We start from the raw sequence: 19,220 nt of genomic DNA on the forward strand, positions 1-19,220 counted from the left end.
AGTCCTTTTGGTTCTCGGTCCCTCTGACATGGAGCCCACACTCAGAACAATGTATGTAATACTCAATTATAGAAATCTGTGACCATTCTTTGTCACTTGGCCTTACCTTGAGAAACAAAGTGGCCACATGTAAAGTGCCAATTAGCAATGTTCCCTGGTTCATTTCAAGTCTCTGCCTATGTCTAGAAATTGCACAAGAGAGTTCTTTGTTGCCTCAGGCTAAAAGTTGTACCAGGAGCCACTCCAACAATTCAATACAATAGATAACTATGTTCTAGTGCCTGGGAATGGGAATATTTAATTTTATAGTAAATAAGCCTGAGACATGAGTCCTGGATTTATAGGAGAAGGCCTGGAAGACCCAGTTTTAATGTGTTGAGCCTGTGCCTGTTGAATCTGCTAGTTTACATTTGTTTTTGTGAGTCAAAGTGATAGATGGCTACTTTTTTTTTTTTTTCCCCTACAAATAAAACTTTTTAAAGAATCTGAAGGACATTTATACTGAAGACTGAAATACTCCTAGTGTGTGAATACATTTTTTGTATCATTGCTTACACTTGCAAAGCTTGTTTAAAGGTAACTATGCATTTGCCCTCAGGACTGAATTATCAAATGGCTTAAGCAGCAAATCTGTGAGCAAAGCCTCAAGGCTGGCTGATACAGCCTCTCCAAAAATGGAGAGTTTATGCACCATAGCCTTTTTGGTCATTACTATATAGCCTAGGGGAGGTAGGCAGTCAGTAGTAGGAAGGAGTGATAAGAGAAAGATAATCATGCTGTGCTGAGTTGCTCTTTCAGACCAGTTTATGTAGCCTTGAATACAAGTACTCTTCTCTCTAAATGGCTTGCATTTTCTTTAAGTCTTTTTTTTTTTTTTTTTTTTTTTTCTCACATTAATTGCTGGGCATTTTTCAGTATAATTAGAAATAAAAATACTGTTTTAAATTTCTGCTGATGACACACAAAATTTTATGAAATGTAGTTCTAATACCTTCACCTTTCCTATGCTAACAGGAACAGATAGATGCATTTCATTTAATATGGAAAGTAATCTTATTTGATTTTGAAAGCACATAAGGAGCAGACTGCTGCATCGCAATTTTTTGCTGTTACTTTCCTATTCATATTGATCCCTTAATATTTAGAATTTCAATGTTGAATTTATCTTAATGTTGATCTGTAAGAGAACATTTATAGCATATGATCAGAGCAAATAATGTGAGTTCCTACACTCTTCTACCCTCTATGTGCTTCATCAAGTTGCCTAGTTCATATTCCTGAACAAGCGCAGTTGCTAATTTTACACCGTAAGGTGTGATACCTCTCTGCATTCCTCAGGGTGGGATCATTAGTGCAGGTAAATCTCCATGCTTCAGCCAACAAATTTATTTGGCACATGGTTTATGACCTACTGGATGTAAACGTCTGCTGCAAAAATAATGATGGATGAAGCAAGAGAACAAGTTATCTCACAAGATTTCCAGTTGGGCTGGAAATAATCTATCCTGTAAAATGTTGACAGATTCACTTCTAATCTTAGTTAGAAAATTGAGGTTAGAGTAGATAGTGCTGAAAAATAATGGGATGAAAATCTGTTCTAACTTTTCAAACCATTTCTTATGTACATTCTTAACTTACTACAAGGTGCTTAGAGAGTTGCAGAGCTATTCAATCAGTTTCATATTAAGACAAAAATCCCATGTGTATGGCTTTACTATGAAATATTTCCTGTGTTAAAGGGAAATTCTGGCTATTACTGTCTATGTAACATAGTTTTCTGCTAATACCTCAAGAGATTTATTTATGTGCCAGGGAATCTTAACTGATTCTGTGTTTTCTTATAATGATACCTTTCGACAGTATTTGATTAAAATAAAGTGAACACATAGCAAAAAGACCAAGGTCTTCTATACAACACATCTTTGTTACAAGTAGGTACAAGACGTGCAAATGTAGGTCTACAAGAATAATCATCTAGACAGTATTGATTTGTTCTGGAAGGATGTGAACACGTTTTGAAAGCCCTTTACTGTTCATATACCTAAGAATGGTGACCTGGGCTGTGGCTCTGAAAAAGAAGAGATGATAGACTTGAAAAATATGTGAACGTGAATCCCACAGCCTCAGGATTTTCACAAGAACAAATTATAATTCTACGTTTTTTCTTCTTCTTCTAAAATCTGACCTAGCAGGAGATGATGAAAGTCAATAAAGCCAATGACCTTAAAGCTGACATATTAAAAGACTGGGGAAAGGTCTAATTATCGTAAAGGTCACAGGATAAAAAAATCATTCACATTTTGTTATTCGCAGGAGCCAATGGAAATGCAAAACACCTATCCAAATTCCAAAATTGTTTTCAACAAATGCTCGATATTTACTTTGTTGGGTCAACATTAGTAGAATTTATATTCCTTTAAATAAAGAAATCATTGCTGAATGATTAACAACCATGGAAGGGTAAGGTTAATATATATTTAATAAAGCACATGCTTAAAATTAAGGGCAGAAGAGCATTTCAACAAAGCATGAAAACTGTCTCCAATATGCATCTAAATTCAGAGAGATAAGTAAAACAAGAAATTTAATATTTTATGAAAAACTATGATTTAAAAGTACATTCTTACACACTGCTTCTTATAGAGATTTTACAAAATAATAATAATAATAATATAAATTACAGAAAATAGGCCTATGCAAAGCAAAATTCATTTCTTTTTCAACATTAAATAAGTGTTGTTTTATCTCAACATATTGAATTTAAATGGAAAATATGTTTACAATTATTTTAATGTTTAAACATTAAATTTCCAATGGAAAAATCTCTCCTTTCAAAAAATCTGATGAACATATTTCAGTGTTTCTGCTTACTAAAAAAAGACAGAGGAACTTTTTTCCTACTTTGTCCAAAATAGTATCTGTCAGTCTCAAGCTTTTACTGCAGCTTTTGACATAGAAAATAATGTAAATAAAAATGTGTAGTCTTTTAGTATCACTACACTGTGTAGTGATGCTTCTTCATTCAACTCAGCTTTCTACTTCACTTTTTCTTCTACTATTTTTAGATTAAACATTTCAGATTAAACTTCTACTATTTTTCAGATTAAAGAAAGGCTTTACTAAGAACATGTACTTCCTCAAAGGTCTTGATCACTAGGTGATTCTATGGTAAATGGGATATATTGTTCTCCTTCAGAAATTTAACACTGAAATATCAGCTGATTTCCTGATTTTGTTGAATGTTACCCTTTTGTCTGTTAGTGAAACCAAGCAGAGCTGTAGCTTCAGCATCCCTCAAATGGCATGAAATTCTTTTATTTTATCCATGAGATATGTTGTAAAGTTAACTGTACAACACCCAGTTTGGGTGCTTTTAATGTAATTTTTTGTTTAGACTGACAACTTTCCAATCACGGGAAAGGCATTCTCCACAGAAGGGCCTACCTGTGTTTCTTTCTCCATGGGTAACTGTTACTAGCATTCAAAATGATGGATGTGCATTTCCTGGTGTGTTTCTGACTATGGTTCAAACAAGGGGAAGAATTTGAGATCCAGCATGACTAATGTGTATATAAACTTCATATATTTTTACATTCCAAGAATAAATATACAGGCATAATGTAAATATGTAAATTAACTAAAAAAAAAAAATAAAAAAAAAAGAAGAGAAAGCGAGAAAGAGAGAGAAGGGGGAGGGAGAGAGAATGAGAGAGATGGAGAGAAGGGGAGAGAAAGGGAGGAAGGGAGAGGGAGAGAGAGAATGGGGGAAGAGAGAAAGAGAAAGAGAGAGAGAGGAAGGGAGGGATAAAGTGAGGGGGGAGAGAGAAAAAGAGGGCAAAAAGGGAGGAAGGGGAGGGAGGAAGAGAAAGCAGAGGGAAAGAGAGGGAGAGAGAGACAGAAAGGGGGACAGGGGAGAGAGAGGGAGAGAGAGAGAAAGGAAGGGATAGAGAGGGAGAGAGAAAGAAAAGAAGGAAGGAAGGAAGGAAGGAAGGAAGGAAGGAAGGAAGGAACGAAGGAAGGAACGAAGGAAGGAAGGAAAGATAGAAAGAAAGAAAGAAAGAAAGAAAGAAAGAAAGAAAGAAAGAAAGAAAGAAAGAAAGAAAGAAAGAAAGAAAGAAAGAAAGAAAGAAAGAAAGAAAGAAAGAAAGAAAGAAAGAAAGAAAGAAAGAAAGAAAGAAAGAAAAGAAAGAAAGGAAAGAAAGAAAGAAATTTTCACAAAGTACTTACCTAAGATATGTGCAAGAACAGATTTTCTCTTGCCCCATAAAAATTTTAAAGATAGTTTGCTTCAACACTGAGAATAATAAAATGGATGCATTTGGGTTAGGAAATACATACCCTTTTCCTTGCTTTTGAAAACTCTCTGTTGGAGTAGATAGTGAAGTCTCAGTTAAATATCTATCTACTGCTTGCAAGATCTTAAAGAGCAAGTTTTTAAAACTACTGCAGCCATCCACAACAGTATTTGACTTGAGTTCATCATTTGTCTGTACATCTAAATTGCCATTCAAGTTTGTGCAGTAGAAATTCCTTTTTTTTTTTTTTTTTTTTTTTTTAAGGGTCATTTTTCCCCTCTGGTACCAATAAAAGACATTTTGCCTAAAATCCTTATGTATTACAGTAAGAACTTTTAGGAAAACTTAGTAGCATCGATTAAAAGTGGTTAAAAACTAGATCAGTGTTTTATATATGCTGTCCATTTTCACTGCCTATTACTTATTTTCAGTGTTTAGGAGGTGCCTTTGCGAAGACTCTCTAAGTTACAAAATTTTAGCTTATGAATTTCAAATGTTTGCTTTCAGATATCAACATGGCAGGAGAACCAAAACCATACAGACCAAAACCTGGCAACAAGCGGCCACTTTCAGCACTTTACAGGTAAGTTAGATTTCATCTTAACTTACTACAAAGCAAATTTATTCAAAAAACTATGGTAACCTGCAATGTTTTGTTTTGTTTTCCAAATATATCCAGCAATGTCACTATGTAGCACATGAGCTAGACAAATGATTTTTCCCCATTTATGATTTGACATTCATATGAAATATAATCAAGCTCTTGTATACATCAAAAGTTTCTGAATGTGAGTAAAAGAACCAGGACAGAAGTGTCTGACACTATGTTTATCTACAGAATGCATCCAGAGCCATGGTCTAACTTCCAGAGATAAAGACGTTCTGTATGATGTCCATAGCAGAAAAAAAAAAAATGACACCAGCTAGGAATAAGCCCTAAAGACAAAATTCTTCATCAATTCTTATATGAAATGATCACCATATGCAAATAATGCCCCTCTTTTAGTTGGGGAAAAGCAACAGCAAAAACATAACTTCTATTTTCTGGAAAAAAAAAATAGAAAAAAATAGAAAAAAAAAAAAAAAAAAAAAAAAAAAAAAAAAAGGAAAAAAAATAGAAAAAAAAAAAGAAGAATAAATAAAATAATCAGTCATATCAGGATTTTATTTCTTAGTGAAAATACCTTGCATTTCATGGAGGCCAAAAACCTGGTCTCTTCATCACCAGTATTCACTTCATAGACGTTTGTCAATGCAAGAACTATCCAGAAGAAGGAGCTGCAGCTTTAAACTGTAAGTATTATACATAGAGTATTAATATATTAAAATGCTATTTGAAAATATATTTGACAGTGACAGTCCTTTAGGATGAAGTAGCAGAATGCAGTCACCTTGCACAGGTTTTCTTCTAGGCACAGTGATGATATCAGCATTGTGCACAGTTAACATTCAGTGCTTTAAGACCACACCCAAGTGTTCAGTCTAAAATTCAAGCTTTGAATTTTAAAATGTGAGGTATTATAAAAATATTTATACATTGTATTTATTTGTGCATGCACTGGAATATAATTTTTCTTTCCTTGTCTCTCTTTACTTTTTCTGAAGGGAACATGGCAGCAATGGAGAACAGAAGACTTTAGCCCCATATAAAAATGCAGCATTTCACAAAATTATAATGATGTATACAATAAAATTATAAATCTGTCATTTACAAAACCTACTGACAGAAAAGGCCAATGTGGTGATTCATGAACTGTTTATTAATGTCTCCACTTGTGCAACTACAATCAATAATTTATTTTGCACTTTTAAATATATATATATGCATATATTTTTCAGAGCTATTTCAATTTTGAATACTTTATGCTTTATTGCCTGACTATGGTCTAGTTCTTGTGACTTTGTATTTGCAGGATTCAGTGAAATGGCTCATAATTTCAGAGCAAAAGAACTGGTTTCTCATTGATTTGTATGTAAAGGGTGCGAATCAATATCTAACAAGACTAGAGTTCATCCTCATGTGTTCAGGACAACATTGATAGATATTTGAAACCCCTGAGTGTGTTTCTTCTATTCCCAGATGCCTTTTTCATACGTCTGCAAACCTGAAAAAACAGAAAATCTCCTGAGACAGAAGGAGTAGAATAAAGAACAATATGGCAGCATTAAGATTTTTTAACATCCTGAAAAGTGAAAAGAATTGAACAAAATTTAGAAACAAAATCATATGACTAAATATGGGTAGAAAAGAACAGCAAAATCATCCATCAGGAAACCAGAAAGGCTAAGGCACAAAGCAGTATAAGTGGAAACAAAAAGATTGTTAGAGTAACTTCCTCTACTTTTTTATAATTCTGTTACTTTTTACCATGCTTCAAAAAAGGATAGAAAATGATATAGAAAATTAGATGATGTAGAAAAGGTTTCTTCTGCATTAGCAAAAGAGGTTAGCTGACCAGCTATTTAAGAAAATCAATTTTATCCAGAGGGATGGAATAAAAGAAGTGGCTAACCAGTATGTGAATGTAAATTCAGTGGAAATGTTATGATGAAATTCACCCTAGAGCATTTAAAGAACTGGTTGAATCTGTGTGTGAACAATTACTAATTGCTTTCAAAAGCTTATGGAGGTCACACAAGGTAGAAAAGCAGTGGGTATGGGCAGGCACATGCTTATTTTTAAGAAGATGAGAAAACAGAAAATTATTACACCTTCACAGAATAGTTAAGGTTGAAAGGAGCAGCCCAGATTTGATTCCCAGAAATGTACTAGAAAAAAAAAAAAAAAAAATAGTTAATTTATCAACATCTAGAGGATAGTAAGTTGGTAAAAAAAAATCATCGTAGAATTATGAGGAGTAAATGATGTTGAACCAATATAATTTCCTTCTTTAATGAGACATCTGATTTAGTGGGCAAAAAGGAAACAGTCGATGTGCTATACTGTTATTTAAACAAGCTTTGGCACTGACCTTATGTGCTGTTTCTATAAGCATGTTCAAGAAACATGGATAGAAGAAAGTTCTTATGCTAGACATCCAAAGGTTTGGAAAAAGAGTGACTGTATATAAGAGTGTACAACATAGTATTAAGGATAACAACTGTTGTTTGTTCAATCTCCTTTGTTACAGATTTTTAAAGAGTATTTTAGGATGTTGAAGACATATTGAAGAACTATTTTAAGGTCAGCAAGCATCAGTACTGCACAGGGTTTCATGATTTTATTTATTGTTTCAGGGTTCAAACACATTCAAAGTACTCTGTGCCTCTGATGAGAAATGTGCATTACATTATAGCAGAATATGTTGCATGAATAAGTAATACAGAGCAACCAATCATAGAACATCCCTAGTTGGAAGAGATCCATGAGGATCATCAAGTCCAGCTCCCAGGTCTGCACCCAAAAACCAATCATATCAAATCACCAAAATTTGGGAATCACCCAAAAACCAACTCATATGTCTGAGAGAGTTGTCCAAATACTTCTTGAACTTTGGAAGGTTTGGTGCTGTGACCACTTCCTTGGAGAGCCTGTTCCAATGCCCAGCCACCCCCTTGGTGAAGAACATTTTCCTAACATCCAGTCTAAAGCAACTTCATGCCATTCCCTAAGGTCCTATCACTGGTCACCGGACAGAAGAGATCAACACCTGCCCTTCCGCTCCCCTCCTGAGAAAGCTGCAGGCCACCATGAGGCCTCCCCTCAGTCTCCTCTTCTGTGGGCTGAAAAACCAAGAGAACTCAGCTGCTCCTTATCTATCTTCCCCTCCAGACCCTTCACCATCTCTGTAGCCCTTCTCTGGACACTCTAATATTTTTATGTCCTTCTTTCGTTGTTGTGCCTCAAACTGCACACAGTACGCGAGGTGAGGCCACACCTGTGCAGAGCAGAGTGGGACAATCCCTTCCCTCAACCTGCTAGCAATGCCGTGCTTGATGCATCCCAGGGTATAGTTGGCTCTTCTGTCTGTCAGGACACACTCTTGACTCATATTCAACTTGCTGTCTGTGGTGGTTTTACCGTGCTAGGCAGTTGAACACCACAATGTTCAAAAAATAATTGATAGAGGTCTCACAAGGACACCAGCCAGATCTTTGAGTACCCTGGGATGAATCCCATCAGGCCCTATAGACTCAGATGCACCCAACTGGAGCAGCACATCCCACACAAGTCTGGAGTTGGCTGGAAGTTTATCATTTCCCTGATCACAGTCCTCCAACTCATGATTCTGGGGTCCCAGGGCCCATCATCAGTGTTAAAGACAGAGGCAAAGAAGGCATTAAACTTTTCCTTGTCTACATCCACATTTGTGAGGTGACTGTCCACATCAAGTAATGAACCAATGTTATCTCTGGTCCTTCTTTTGCTGCTGACATATTTTTTTAAGCCCTTTTTATTGTCTCCCACAATACTGGTTAGTTTCAACTATAATCTGAGCTTTGGCTGCATGAATTATCTCCCTACAATGGCAAACAGCATCTCTGTAGTCATCCCTTGTCACCTGACCTTGCTTCCACTGTCCATACACTTTCCTTTTCCACTTAGGCTCCAGAATAAAATCCCTGCTCAGACAAGTCAGACTTCTGCTCCACTTGCTTGACTTCTGACACTTTGTAGTTGCCTACTCCTATTATCTTAAGAGGTGGTACTTAAAAGTGAACAGCATTGATGGATCCCAATGCTTTCAAAAGCAGAATCCCAGGGAACCTGTTCCCAGGGAACTAGTTCCCTGAGCAACCCGAAGATTTGTCTCCCCTTATTCAGGGTCAAACTTTTTCTGGCAGTTTTCCTTCTATCACCAAAGATTCTAAACTCAACTACTTCATGGTCACTGTGGTCAAGATATCTGCCTATCGCTACTTCACCCACAAGACCCTCTATATTCACAAGCAACAAACCTAGAAGGGAACCTTTCCTAGACATCTCTCTACCAAGAGCCTTTCACCTGTACTAAGAAGTTATCATCAATGTGCTTTAGGAATTTCCTAGATGTGTTTGTATCAGCTGTGTGGTATTCCCAGTTGTGTGATGCCCTATAATGTGTTATACAATACAACTTGTTTATGTATCTGGGTCATTAGATCCACTTCTATTAGGAATGGTATCAGAAAACTTCACTGTGCCTCAGTTCAGGAACTAAATCCTCATTTTATCCTTTCTAGTTCTATAATTTGTGTGGGAATAATTTAATTCAGTCTCACCAACATAAACTTTAACATAAGCCTAAATGTCAGACACTTTTTTTTAGCAATTGGAATAACTAGATTCAAGACAGATAAGTCATTTCTTTTTTGACTTATACATAAACTCATTCATATACCCAAACTCTTCCTTCTTTCTTATTTCACATATACTTCTTTTTATATCTATTTCATGCTAGCATTCCTCACATACACACACACACACATGCACACACAGAGGACAAAATTAAGAATGATACCTAGAATTTAAAAGACATCATGGACCTAATAAAGTCAGCAGAAAGTTTTGCAATTCTCTTCAGCTGGACTAGAATTTACTTCCACATCTTCTCTCTTAAATGTAATTTAAAAACCTAGCTCCTATCAGCTGAAGATCCCATTGATCACAACCTTTGACTTGGAAAAAGCAGACTTGGCCTGCTTGGAACAATCCCATGAAAGTCATTCCCAACATGGAGGTGTCCAGGAGAGCTGCCTGATTTCTGGGGATCACCTCCTTCAAATTGGTTTATCCTGACAAACTGGAAATCAAGAAAAGTTGGCAGGTTGTCTGCATGGACAAGCAAGAAACTGCTGAATTAAAACATATAAAAAGAGGCATACAATAGGTGGAAGTAGCAACAGGTGTTGTGGGAGGAGTACAGAGATGCTGTCCAGGCCTGCTGGGATGTGATCAGAGCACTGTGGGGGCAGGCCAATGTTATTGTTCACTGATACTTGGAAAAGAGAAAAATGTGGGTTTTGCTTCAGAAAGTGGTTAAACATTTGTGTTATGCATACTCTCTGAAAAACTACAGATATGCTTAGGGTAGTGCTCAGGGATCTGATTAAATATAATATAATTGTTAGCATCATTCCTCCTGATTTGCAATGCTGTTCAGTACTTGAGGGGGAACCTAAACCCCAAAAGGTTCAAAATTGTTGTGTTTCCTTTTTTTAGCACAACACTTCTGCAGAAAACCAGAAGCTTGACAATCTGTGTCTTAAAATTATTTTACAGTATGTTATTTGGGTCTACCCTTAAGCAGAAGTTAATTTTACTAGCTAATCGTCATGTCTTTGAAAACAAAGTGAAGATTAAAGGTGCTGACACATATATCAGTGTTTGGAAGCTTTTTTTTTTTTTTTTTTTTTTTTTTCCTCATGATAAAGTAAAGGACCAGACTATGTCTTTTTAATTTACTGGTGTTTTGGTCAGTAGTTCACCAAAGCAGTTCTGTGTCAGCATATGAAAATACATATACTGTTTGTTTGTTATTTTATTTGTTTTTCTACATATATATGCCCCAATATACCAATATTGAATTAAACACAAATAATCTAATAGACTAGTACTCCATTTCTCTACATCATAAAATAATTTTTAAACTATTTATTTTTCATTTCAATCTACCACCATGTTTTACAAGTTGTTAAATATATGTCTGAAAACTTTAGCAGCATGAAAATATGTATGGTTGCTCCAGGCCCCAGTGTGTGAGATAAGAGGTGGGACTTGCTGGAGAAAGTCCCAAGGCACAGGGCACAAGGAAAGTCGCACGGCACAGGGAGCCATATCTACTGTGATATTAGCAGTACTGTTGGGAAGTAATTAGGAGCAAACTGTCCCAAATATCATCCAAGTCTGCTTGTTGAGAAAACCAATTTGTGTGCCCCAAACAACCCCCAGAAGGAGTGAATTAATGTTAGTATAATGTAAGGAAGCAAGGGACTAGGATTTGGAACTTAATTGGGAAAGTGAATTACTCAGCACTGCAGAGGTGTCTGTTCACTCACCTTGCTCAACACCATTTAATATTCTAGGTGACCAACAAAGATTTCAAAGACTTATTTAGCTGAGAATATATAAAGAGTCATTCTATATTACATGTTCCCCCTCCTCATGTGAGTTATTTTCACCTGTGACACAATTCAAGCTTTCTTATAAAGCCACATAAGCAAAACTGGTTTTGTTTCTGAACCACAACTTGAAGGCCCAGTGAGGAATTATTACAGCCCTGCTCCTTCCAGTATCCCCATTGCTAGCTGGGCATGAAGCCTTTGAGCCTGGGATCTATCAAGCTGAGGCATGCCCTGAAGTGAGACAAATAATAATTGCTGGATTAACAAAACCATGAAATATCAAGTGAGATTGTCTCATGTTGCCTCAGCTGGCCTGACCTGCACCCTGTTCTGGTTGGATTCCCATGGCACTACCCATCAGTTGTAGCAACGGCGAAGGTGTCCCCGGAGGGCAAGCACTGTTCTCTGAAGTTTCTGTGCTGTTCTCTGAAGTTTCAGGCTTATGGTTCAGCTCCCTCTGAGTGGTATTAAACTGCACAGTTATTTCACATTCCCAATCACTTCTCTGTGTAATGCAATTGAAATGTATATTCAGCATGTTTAATTTCACATGCCACTAATTAGTCATATAAAACAACCTTTACAATTTCATAAATCTTTTGGCCTCTAAAGGAAATTATTTTATTCAGAAGTCTAATATTACTATACTGAAAAGAGACAGCTTTTTTTTTTTTTTTTTTTTTTACAGGATATGATTTTGTTTATATATTAAAGTTTGGGTGTGGTGTTTTTGTTTTTGTTTTTTTGTTTTTTGACAACAATACTTTGTCATTTTCCTGAGCACATTTTACTTTTATGATGTCCATCACAAAAATGATTGGATTATGCTACACATATTTCATTTTCTTTCATTTTGCATCTTTATTTCATAGTGAAGGCTTAAAAATTGTTTACAGTGTTTCCCTACTTGTGCTACACTTCTCAGATTTGTATTAAGATATTATTTATAGTTTTTGGTGTGTCTTGGTATGCCTCTCAATCCACACAGTCATTATTTTGAGTTGTTGTCCTGAGGACTCCCAGGCATTCTTTTTTTCAGGAAAAATTGTGAAGGACACAGTGATGGGCAACCTGATAATTTCTTCCAGGGTAGGAGGCTTCTTGAGATCATTCCTTCCCTTTGAAAACTTAATATAAACTCAAACAAGCACTGCTATACTATTTGAATACTGCAGTATTTTGCATAATCCATGCTGTAGTATTGTCAGTATATTAGCAATATGCTGTAACCTACTGGCATGTAACAAAAATAATTGCAGGCATAAGGACTTTTCTTGATTGAATATTGTTCTAGTTTTCTTATAACATTCTTCTTTATTCCTTCTTTCTCTTATTGCATTTGTGCATTCACTTTTATTGTTGGTCTATAAGAACCTAGAGCCATAGTCCAACCAACAGAAAAAAAAAAAATCAATTATTTTCTGATACTTTACACTTAAATTACAATGTGATTATGCTTCTTTTTTTTTCATACGGAAAAAAATATATGCTTATGGAACATAATCTTATGATGAATGCATCATATTAAGATTGCATAATTTGATATTTCTTTTGAATAAAACCAAAGTACTTCATTTTTACAGAAATGTATTTTCTTGGTGCCTTTGTTTGCCTTCCTTCATGAAAAAAGCTATTTTATTTCAGTGCAATGGGATAAATCTATGATGATTGTTGCTCTACAGTTCTTCCAAAAAAAAAAAACAGACCTATCTTCCATAAAACAACAGCCCTAGTCATGTTTAAACCAAGATAATTTTAAGTCGTATAAAATATATTTTACTTTCATTTCTTCAAATAGTGTCCTCAATGATCACATTTGAAGCATTTACTGCTTTAGAGGAAAAAAAAAAAAAAAAAAGAGAGAGAGAGAGAGAGGAAAAAAAAAAAAAGGAAATTGTTTAGTTTTAAATTTTAACTTAAAATTAATGACAAAATTTAGTTCAGTTTTTGCCTGTGTCAAGAAATTGAGTAGCATTCTCAATTATATTAAAAGCATTAGAGGATTCATGTACAAAGCTACAGCAGTTCCAGTGATCTCATTTGGTATGAATTTTTGATTATTTTCAAAGAAAAAGCCCTGTGTCAAATAGCTGTTATAAAAATTAAGAGAAAAAAAAATCTCTACTAATGGAAGGCAACACATGCATTTGTCAATGATGTAAGTGAAATTGCAGTCAGTTCACTCCCACAGTTGTTGAAAGAACAAATCCATATGCTCAGAGAGATTGGGAGAACCAGCCAGGGACACAAGTTTGCCCTTTTACATGATCCAGAACATGAACATGAACACCCAATAACTTTACTGAGGTGAAAACAGGAGGATCCTTGGTAACACCCAGTAAAACCTTCATTTCTGAAGACAAATCACAGATAGAGATCAAGAGATCTAAATAAATCAAATGCACTTCTCATCTTGATTTGTTCATTCAGTCATACTATTTCTAATCTATGTTATAGCTTCAACAACAAAAAGGACATTTTTTTTTCTTCCCCTTCACTATTTTAAATATTACTTACTCCATTTTAGAAGCTATCCTTAGTCACTGGGGACAGATATCAGTATATATTTCCACTTATCAGTATATCCTAAATCTTAAATTGTTCTCACATTTCTTTGTGTTCATTTTCACCAAAAATTCTAAGTATGGTCTTGACTTCAAGGATGGTCCTGCATAGACAGTAAGACTAGCAATTTATTTTCTTCCCTTCTCCCCTCAAGTTACTTTTTAGACTTCAACTTTTTTTTTTTTTTTCAATTTATTTTTTCTTTTTCTTAAAAGGAAACAATGACACCAATTTACACATACCTGCAGAGGATGTGCATCCTGTTTTCCTATTTCGGTACTTGTCCTCTTGCAGAAGATGATATATGGTATCACATGGCTGATGTTGTTTTCTTCCACAAAAGCCCAGACACCATAATCACACTCATGCTCAGAGTTTAGCAGGTTTGGAGAAGAATACCCAGTTCTCTTATTATTGCTTTTTTTCTGGTCTTTAATCTTCTTTCATGCCTTTTTTTTTTTTAATCTCCTATGAAACCTGAAGCAATATATCTTAGCAAAAGTAACTAACTGTAAAACCATCTTATTTTTTTAATGTTTTTCTCACTGTTTACACCTAAGTGGAACAGAAAATATATTCACTACTTTTTGATGGCATTGAGAATTACTAAGACTCATTTCTTATCCAAGAATTTGTGTCACTACTAAAAATGGAAAAAAAAAAAAAAGAAAAAGGCTTATAACTCAAAACGTAAATGCCTGAAAGATCCAGACCACTGATGGTTTTGCCTGCAGGCAAACATAATCAGTATACTTAGTCATCCATTCTGTTTAAATCTTGTCAGTTTGAGTCTAGTTCCTATAGCTTATTATATGCAATATTTCCACCCTTTAATACTTCATGGCTTCTTACATTCGATTTTAGAAATAATTAGAATTTGGATTCATTGCATACTAGCAGAAAATACAATGCTTTCTGTAGATATTCAGCTGTGCTTCTGCTACTTAAAAACAAAACAAAACAAAAAAAAATCAGGAAAAGAAACATCAGGAAAAAAAAAAATCAGAAACAGACACCATGGCCATTTTTCCACATTCAAGTTTTGGTAAGGCAGATATCATAAAAATAGTAGCTGTTTTTGCAACCGCTGTCTTTTGGTAACTGTCTTAATAACACTATAGAGAACTTTAAAAAAAAAAAAAAAAAAGAGTCAGGGTTTATGAAACAGAACAGAGGAGGACCTTTGCTAATATGGCAAATGAACAGCAGGATTCTTCATTTTTAAGAATTTAGTAAATTGGTGCAGTAATCAGAGATGCAGGGGAAGGCTGTGTTTCTGAGCACCATTTTGTAGGCTCTTGATTAGGCATTGGTTTTCATGTAATGTAACAGTTCTAATTGTATAGAATTGTATATGCAGTTCAGTCTGGGAGATGCTAATGTATTGAAAGGGCATAGTTTAGGTGGCTTGCAAACAGCAATAGAAATATGATGCTGGATTATAGATTCAGCTTTCTGTGAATATATAAGGAAGGTTGGAAAATGAGAGGCTGCATTTTAGTCTTATGAATGATATTAGAAAAAAAAAAGAAAAGAGAACTAAAGGTTACTTATTTTAAGAGAATAAGATTACAAACAGCATAAAAGGCTATGCTGTGTGGAGCACGGAGGGACAATAGCAACATATTAATATTCAGTGTGTTATTAGTAGTGAAATTATCCCACAAGTTTATTTTTTGGTGAATGTGCCAGTCATGGAGTACTCTGTTTGAAAGCATGTTATCTAGCTTGCCAGGACTGATATTTAGATACAGCAGATGGTACGTAATTCCAAATTAAATTTTATTTTTTAAGGAATATGTTACAAATTGCATGCTTTACCTGTAGTTTATGGTTGCTGTTTTTCCCAGAAGTTTTGAAAAAAGCACCGGCTATTTTACTGAAAAGTAAGAAGTGTATTCATAAATGTGAGTGAATTCATTATGAGTCATAATCAATGAGCAATTTATAATATCTACTGACAGAAAAATGTATGTTGCATGTTTCAGCCTTGCAAGAGTGATATTACACTAGTAAACACCATGACAAACATGAATCATACACTGTCAGAGCAGTCCCCTTCCAGTAACTACTTTCAAGTGTTAGTAGTGTCATTGAGGGAAAAGGAGATTAAACCTCTACCCTTGGGATCCTCAAAGGCAATGCCTACATTAACCTTCATCTATTTGTGACTACAAATAGCCATGCAGTAAAGTAGTATTGATTGCATGCATTAGATCAGTCAACACTGTTTTGTTCACCCCACCCTGATGAACTCATTCCAGATGTTTGTAGACCTGAACTTATTGACTTGAATGTTCTTACTCTGATTCAGAGCAGAGGAGGGTTAGGTGACATCAGCTTCATGCAAAGACTGATTAAAGCTGTCAGAAAGAGGACTCTAAGGTAGAAAGTTAAGTATACCACTACTTTTTTTTTTTTTTTCCCAAAATTCTTTCTTTTGTTGGAAGCATAGATTTTTGCAAATGTAGCAACTACTAGCATATCACAAGAAAAATAAATTAAAACTGACAGCAGTGTCAGGGACTTACTTTCATTCTCCAGAGTTTGTTTCCATTGCTGACTTGAACAAAGGTACCAAAGAGCTTGTTTTCAGCTGGGGAAAGTGATCAGGGTCATGAGGGTTCTTACCTGAAGGAAAATTATTTCTTATTGCAAGAATCTTCATTTCTTCGTGACCGATGAGATATACAGGGTAATTTAAACTTAGGTTACTTATTCTTTCTTCAAGGTCTTTTCTCAGTTTTAGGAGCTCTTGAGAGTTATATTTATGTAAAGAATTTGGCACTTACAAATTACGTAACAAGATTCAGGTTTAGTTAGGAAACTACATAAATTTGGTCAAATATGCACACGTGTAACAAACTATTTTATAAAATATGGCAGAAGAAACTTAAAGTGAAAAACTGCATAATGTGTGGAGATACTTTCATTAGGGACTAAATACATATTATATCTGTAAAGGTATGTCTGCAAAGGATTATATATAGATCTACAAATAAAGACTTTTAGTCAAAGTGGCAACTTGGTTATTTAAGTTAGCTCCTGTTTACCCGTATAGTGTTTACTAGTGTATTAGCTTATTTCTTGAATAAATTATTCAGTAATTAGTAAACTCAAGTTTTAGTAAATTAAAATATTTCATTTGCGAACTTCAATGAAAGTTGGATTAATTATGATTTCAGAGTAGAAAATGAATGCATTGATTGAGGGACACTGCTAATTGCCACTTCAGTGATTCGGAGGAGCTAAAAGAAATAAATTGCAGAATAAAGGAGAACCACAAGTATTTCTGTGTGAGTTGGAGCATCAGTTTTTATTGTAACATACAACATTACGGTATCAATTTATCAATCCTCAAGCAAAACATTGGACATGTCAGTAGTTAAAATAGGCTGAAACAGAAATTAGTCTGAAACATCACTGGAACAGATATTGAATAGCACCTGTGTTTTTGCTTCACAGGCAGACATTAAATACTAAATGCCAGAGACTTCTTTCAAAATGGCAATTAAATGCAAGGGATTACCTGGCAAATATATATATATATATATAGGTAGAAGACTGAAGCATCAATAGTTTCTGGGTATGCAGATTTAGACTATCAGCCTCTGCTCTTGGTTCTTCTTGTGTCATCTGCTGTTTCCCAGACTTTCATTTCCCAGGTCTCCAGTGAGCTGTTGCAGGCAGGTAGCCTCTAAGGTTTGTATATGCAGAAATTTTAGGCCTCTTGTCATGGAGCAGAAAGGAAGTAAATGATAGAAACTCTGGCTCCTATCACCATCAGGAATCCCCAGACCTGAAAGCACTAGTTTCAGCCAATATTTTCAAGGTAGAAATTCCTTTTTCACAGAGGACACCTGAAGGACCTAATAGCTTCTGCTCGATATGACATTTCCATCACTCTAAGCTCCTTCTCATCTTTTAAACACTTTATTGTTCTTCTGATTGTCCTCACCTGCCCACCTACTGCTATATAATACTGTGTCCAGAGCTGGAACAATGCTGCAACTGAGGGATTCCTCAGCTCTGAGGAGAGAAAGATATTTTAGTATGTCCTCAAATAAGATTTTTCGATTTTGAAACAGTATAATGTTCCTTATTTCCCCCCGTCCCCGTCCCTGTCCCCGTCCCCGTCCCCGTCCCCGTCCCCGTCCCCCCCAACCTTTTTTTTCTTTCACCTAACACCTAGCCAGTTATCCTCCATTGTATACAGCATAAAGTAGTTCTAGTTCTCAACTTCTCACTGGACTTGTCTTTACTTTTTTGAACTACATTACACTGATTTCAGACCATTTATCACATAGCTTTCAGATTTTAACTCCATTTGCTAGACTGTTTAATAGTTCTTCCAGTGTTTTTTAATCTGTGGATTCTGCAAGTATAATCTCCATTTATTGTTCAAATCACTAATGCAAACCAAGACTGAAAAAAACATAGCCCTGAATGTTCCAACTATTTAAGGTGTGCACCTTTCCCATTTGGCATAATTCTTTGTGCATGGATGTAGTGTTTGATTGGTTGGTTGGTTGCCTTAATGTATTTTTACACTAAGATAATTAGATTAATTTCCAGTTTGTCTGAGACAGTCGTATATGGTGATACCAAAGGATTTAAAAATCAGGCTTAGTCTTATCAATTATCTGTCTCCTTTTACCGACAAAGTCAGTGGAAAATAGAGAGTTTGCACTGAAAAAAAAAAAAAAAAAAAAAAAAAAAAAAAGCATTTTGAGTTTGCAATACTTCAGTTTTATTCCATGGTTTGAGGGATGTATTTTATTTTTCACTAGAAGTTTTATATTTCAATAAATTATAGAAGCACTTAGCTCTGTGGAAAAGAGCTTCTCAGGGCACTCTTACACTTTCATATTCATATTAGTATTTGATATTAAACAATAGAAAAACAATACAGTATGTGTTGTTTTTTGAACCATTGTCAACACTTGAAATGTCAGCTACCTGTTGAAAGTGGAATTTACTAAATTTATTAAGAACACTGGGACATAAAGCTGTAAATTATTCTTCCACACCCTTTGCTTTTGAAACAATTGTGACAGTTCAGATTTTCTATACAGCAGGTCTCATATTTATTTAGCCCAGAATATGACAGTGCTCCTTAAACACAACTTGCCAACATTTATAAAGCTATTAATGGAAATTTCAGAAGATATAAGAATCTTCTTCCCTAATTCTATCTGACAACAGTTGCTGATGCCTGGAAAAAAATATCTTGAATTTAAATTATTTAAAGTTACAGAACCTACTATAAGAAGGAAGGAAGGAAGGAAGGAAGGAAGGAAGGAAGGAAGGAAGGAA

At 35.1% G+C, this 19,220-nt stretch overlaps 1 protein-coding gene across 14 annotated transcripts in view; it reads left to right on the plus strand.

Annotated features, from left to right (window-relative positions):
* Positions 1 to 19,220, plus strand: part of RALYL (RALY RNA binding protein like) — a 409,045-nt gene that overhangs the window by 321,243 nt on the left and 68,582 nt on the right. For all 14 annotated transcript variants that reach the window (XM_035317320.1, XM_035317321.1, XM_035317322.1 and 11 more), the window contains one exon: positions 4,803 to 4,878. In XM_035317320.1, coding sequence (XP_035173211.1) covers positions 4,803 to 4,878 — 76 coding nt within the window. The remainder of the gene's footprint in view (positions 1 to 4,802; positions 4,879 to 19,220) is intronic.

This window comes from Oxyura jamaicensis, chromosome 2 (assembly GCF_011077185.1).
Source record: "Oxyura jamaicensis isolate SHBP4307 breed ruddy duck chromosome 2, BPBGC_Ojam_1.0, whole genome shotgun sequence".
NCBI lineage: Eukaryota > Metazoa > Chordata > Aves > Anseriformes > Anatidae > Oxyura > Oxyura jamaicensis.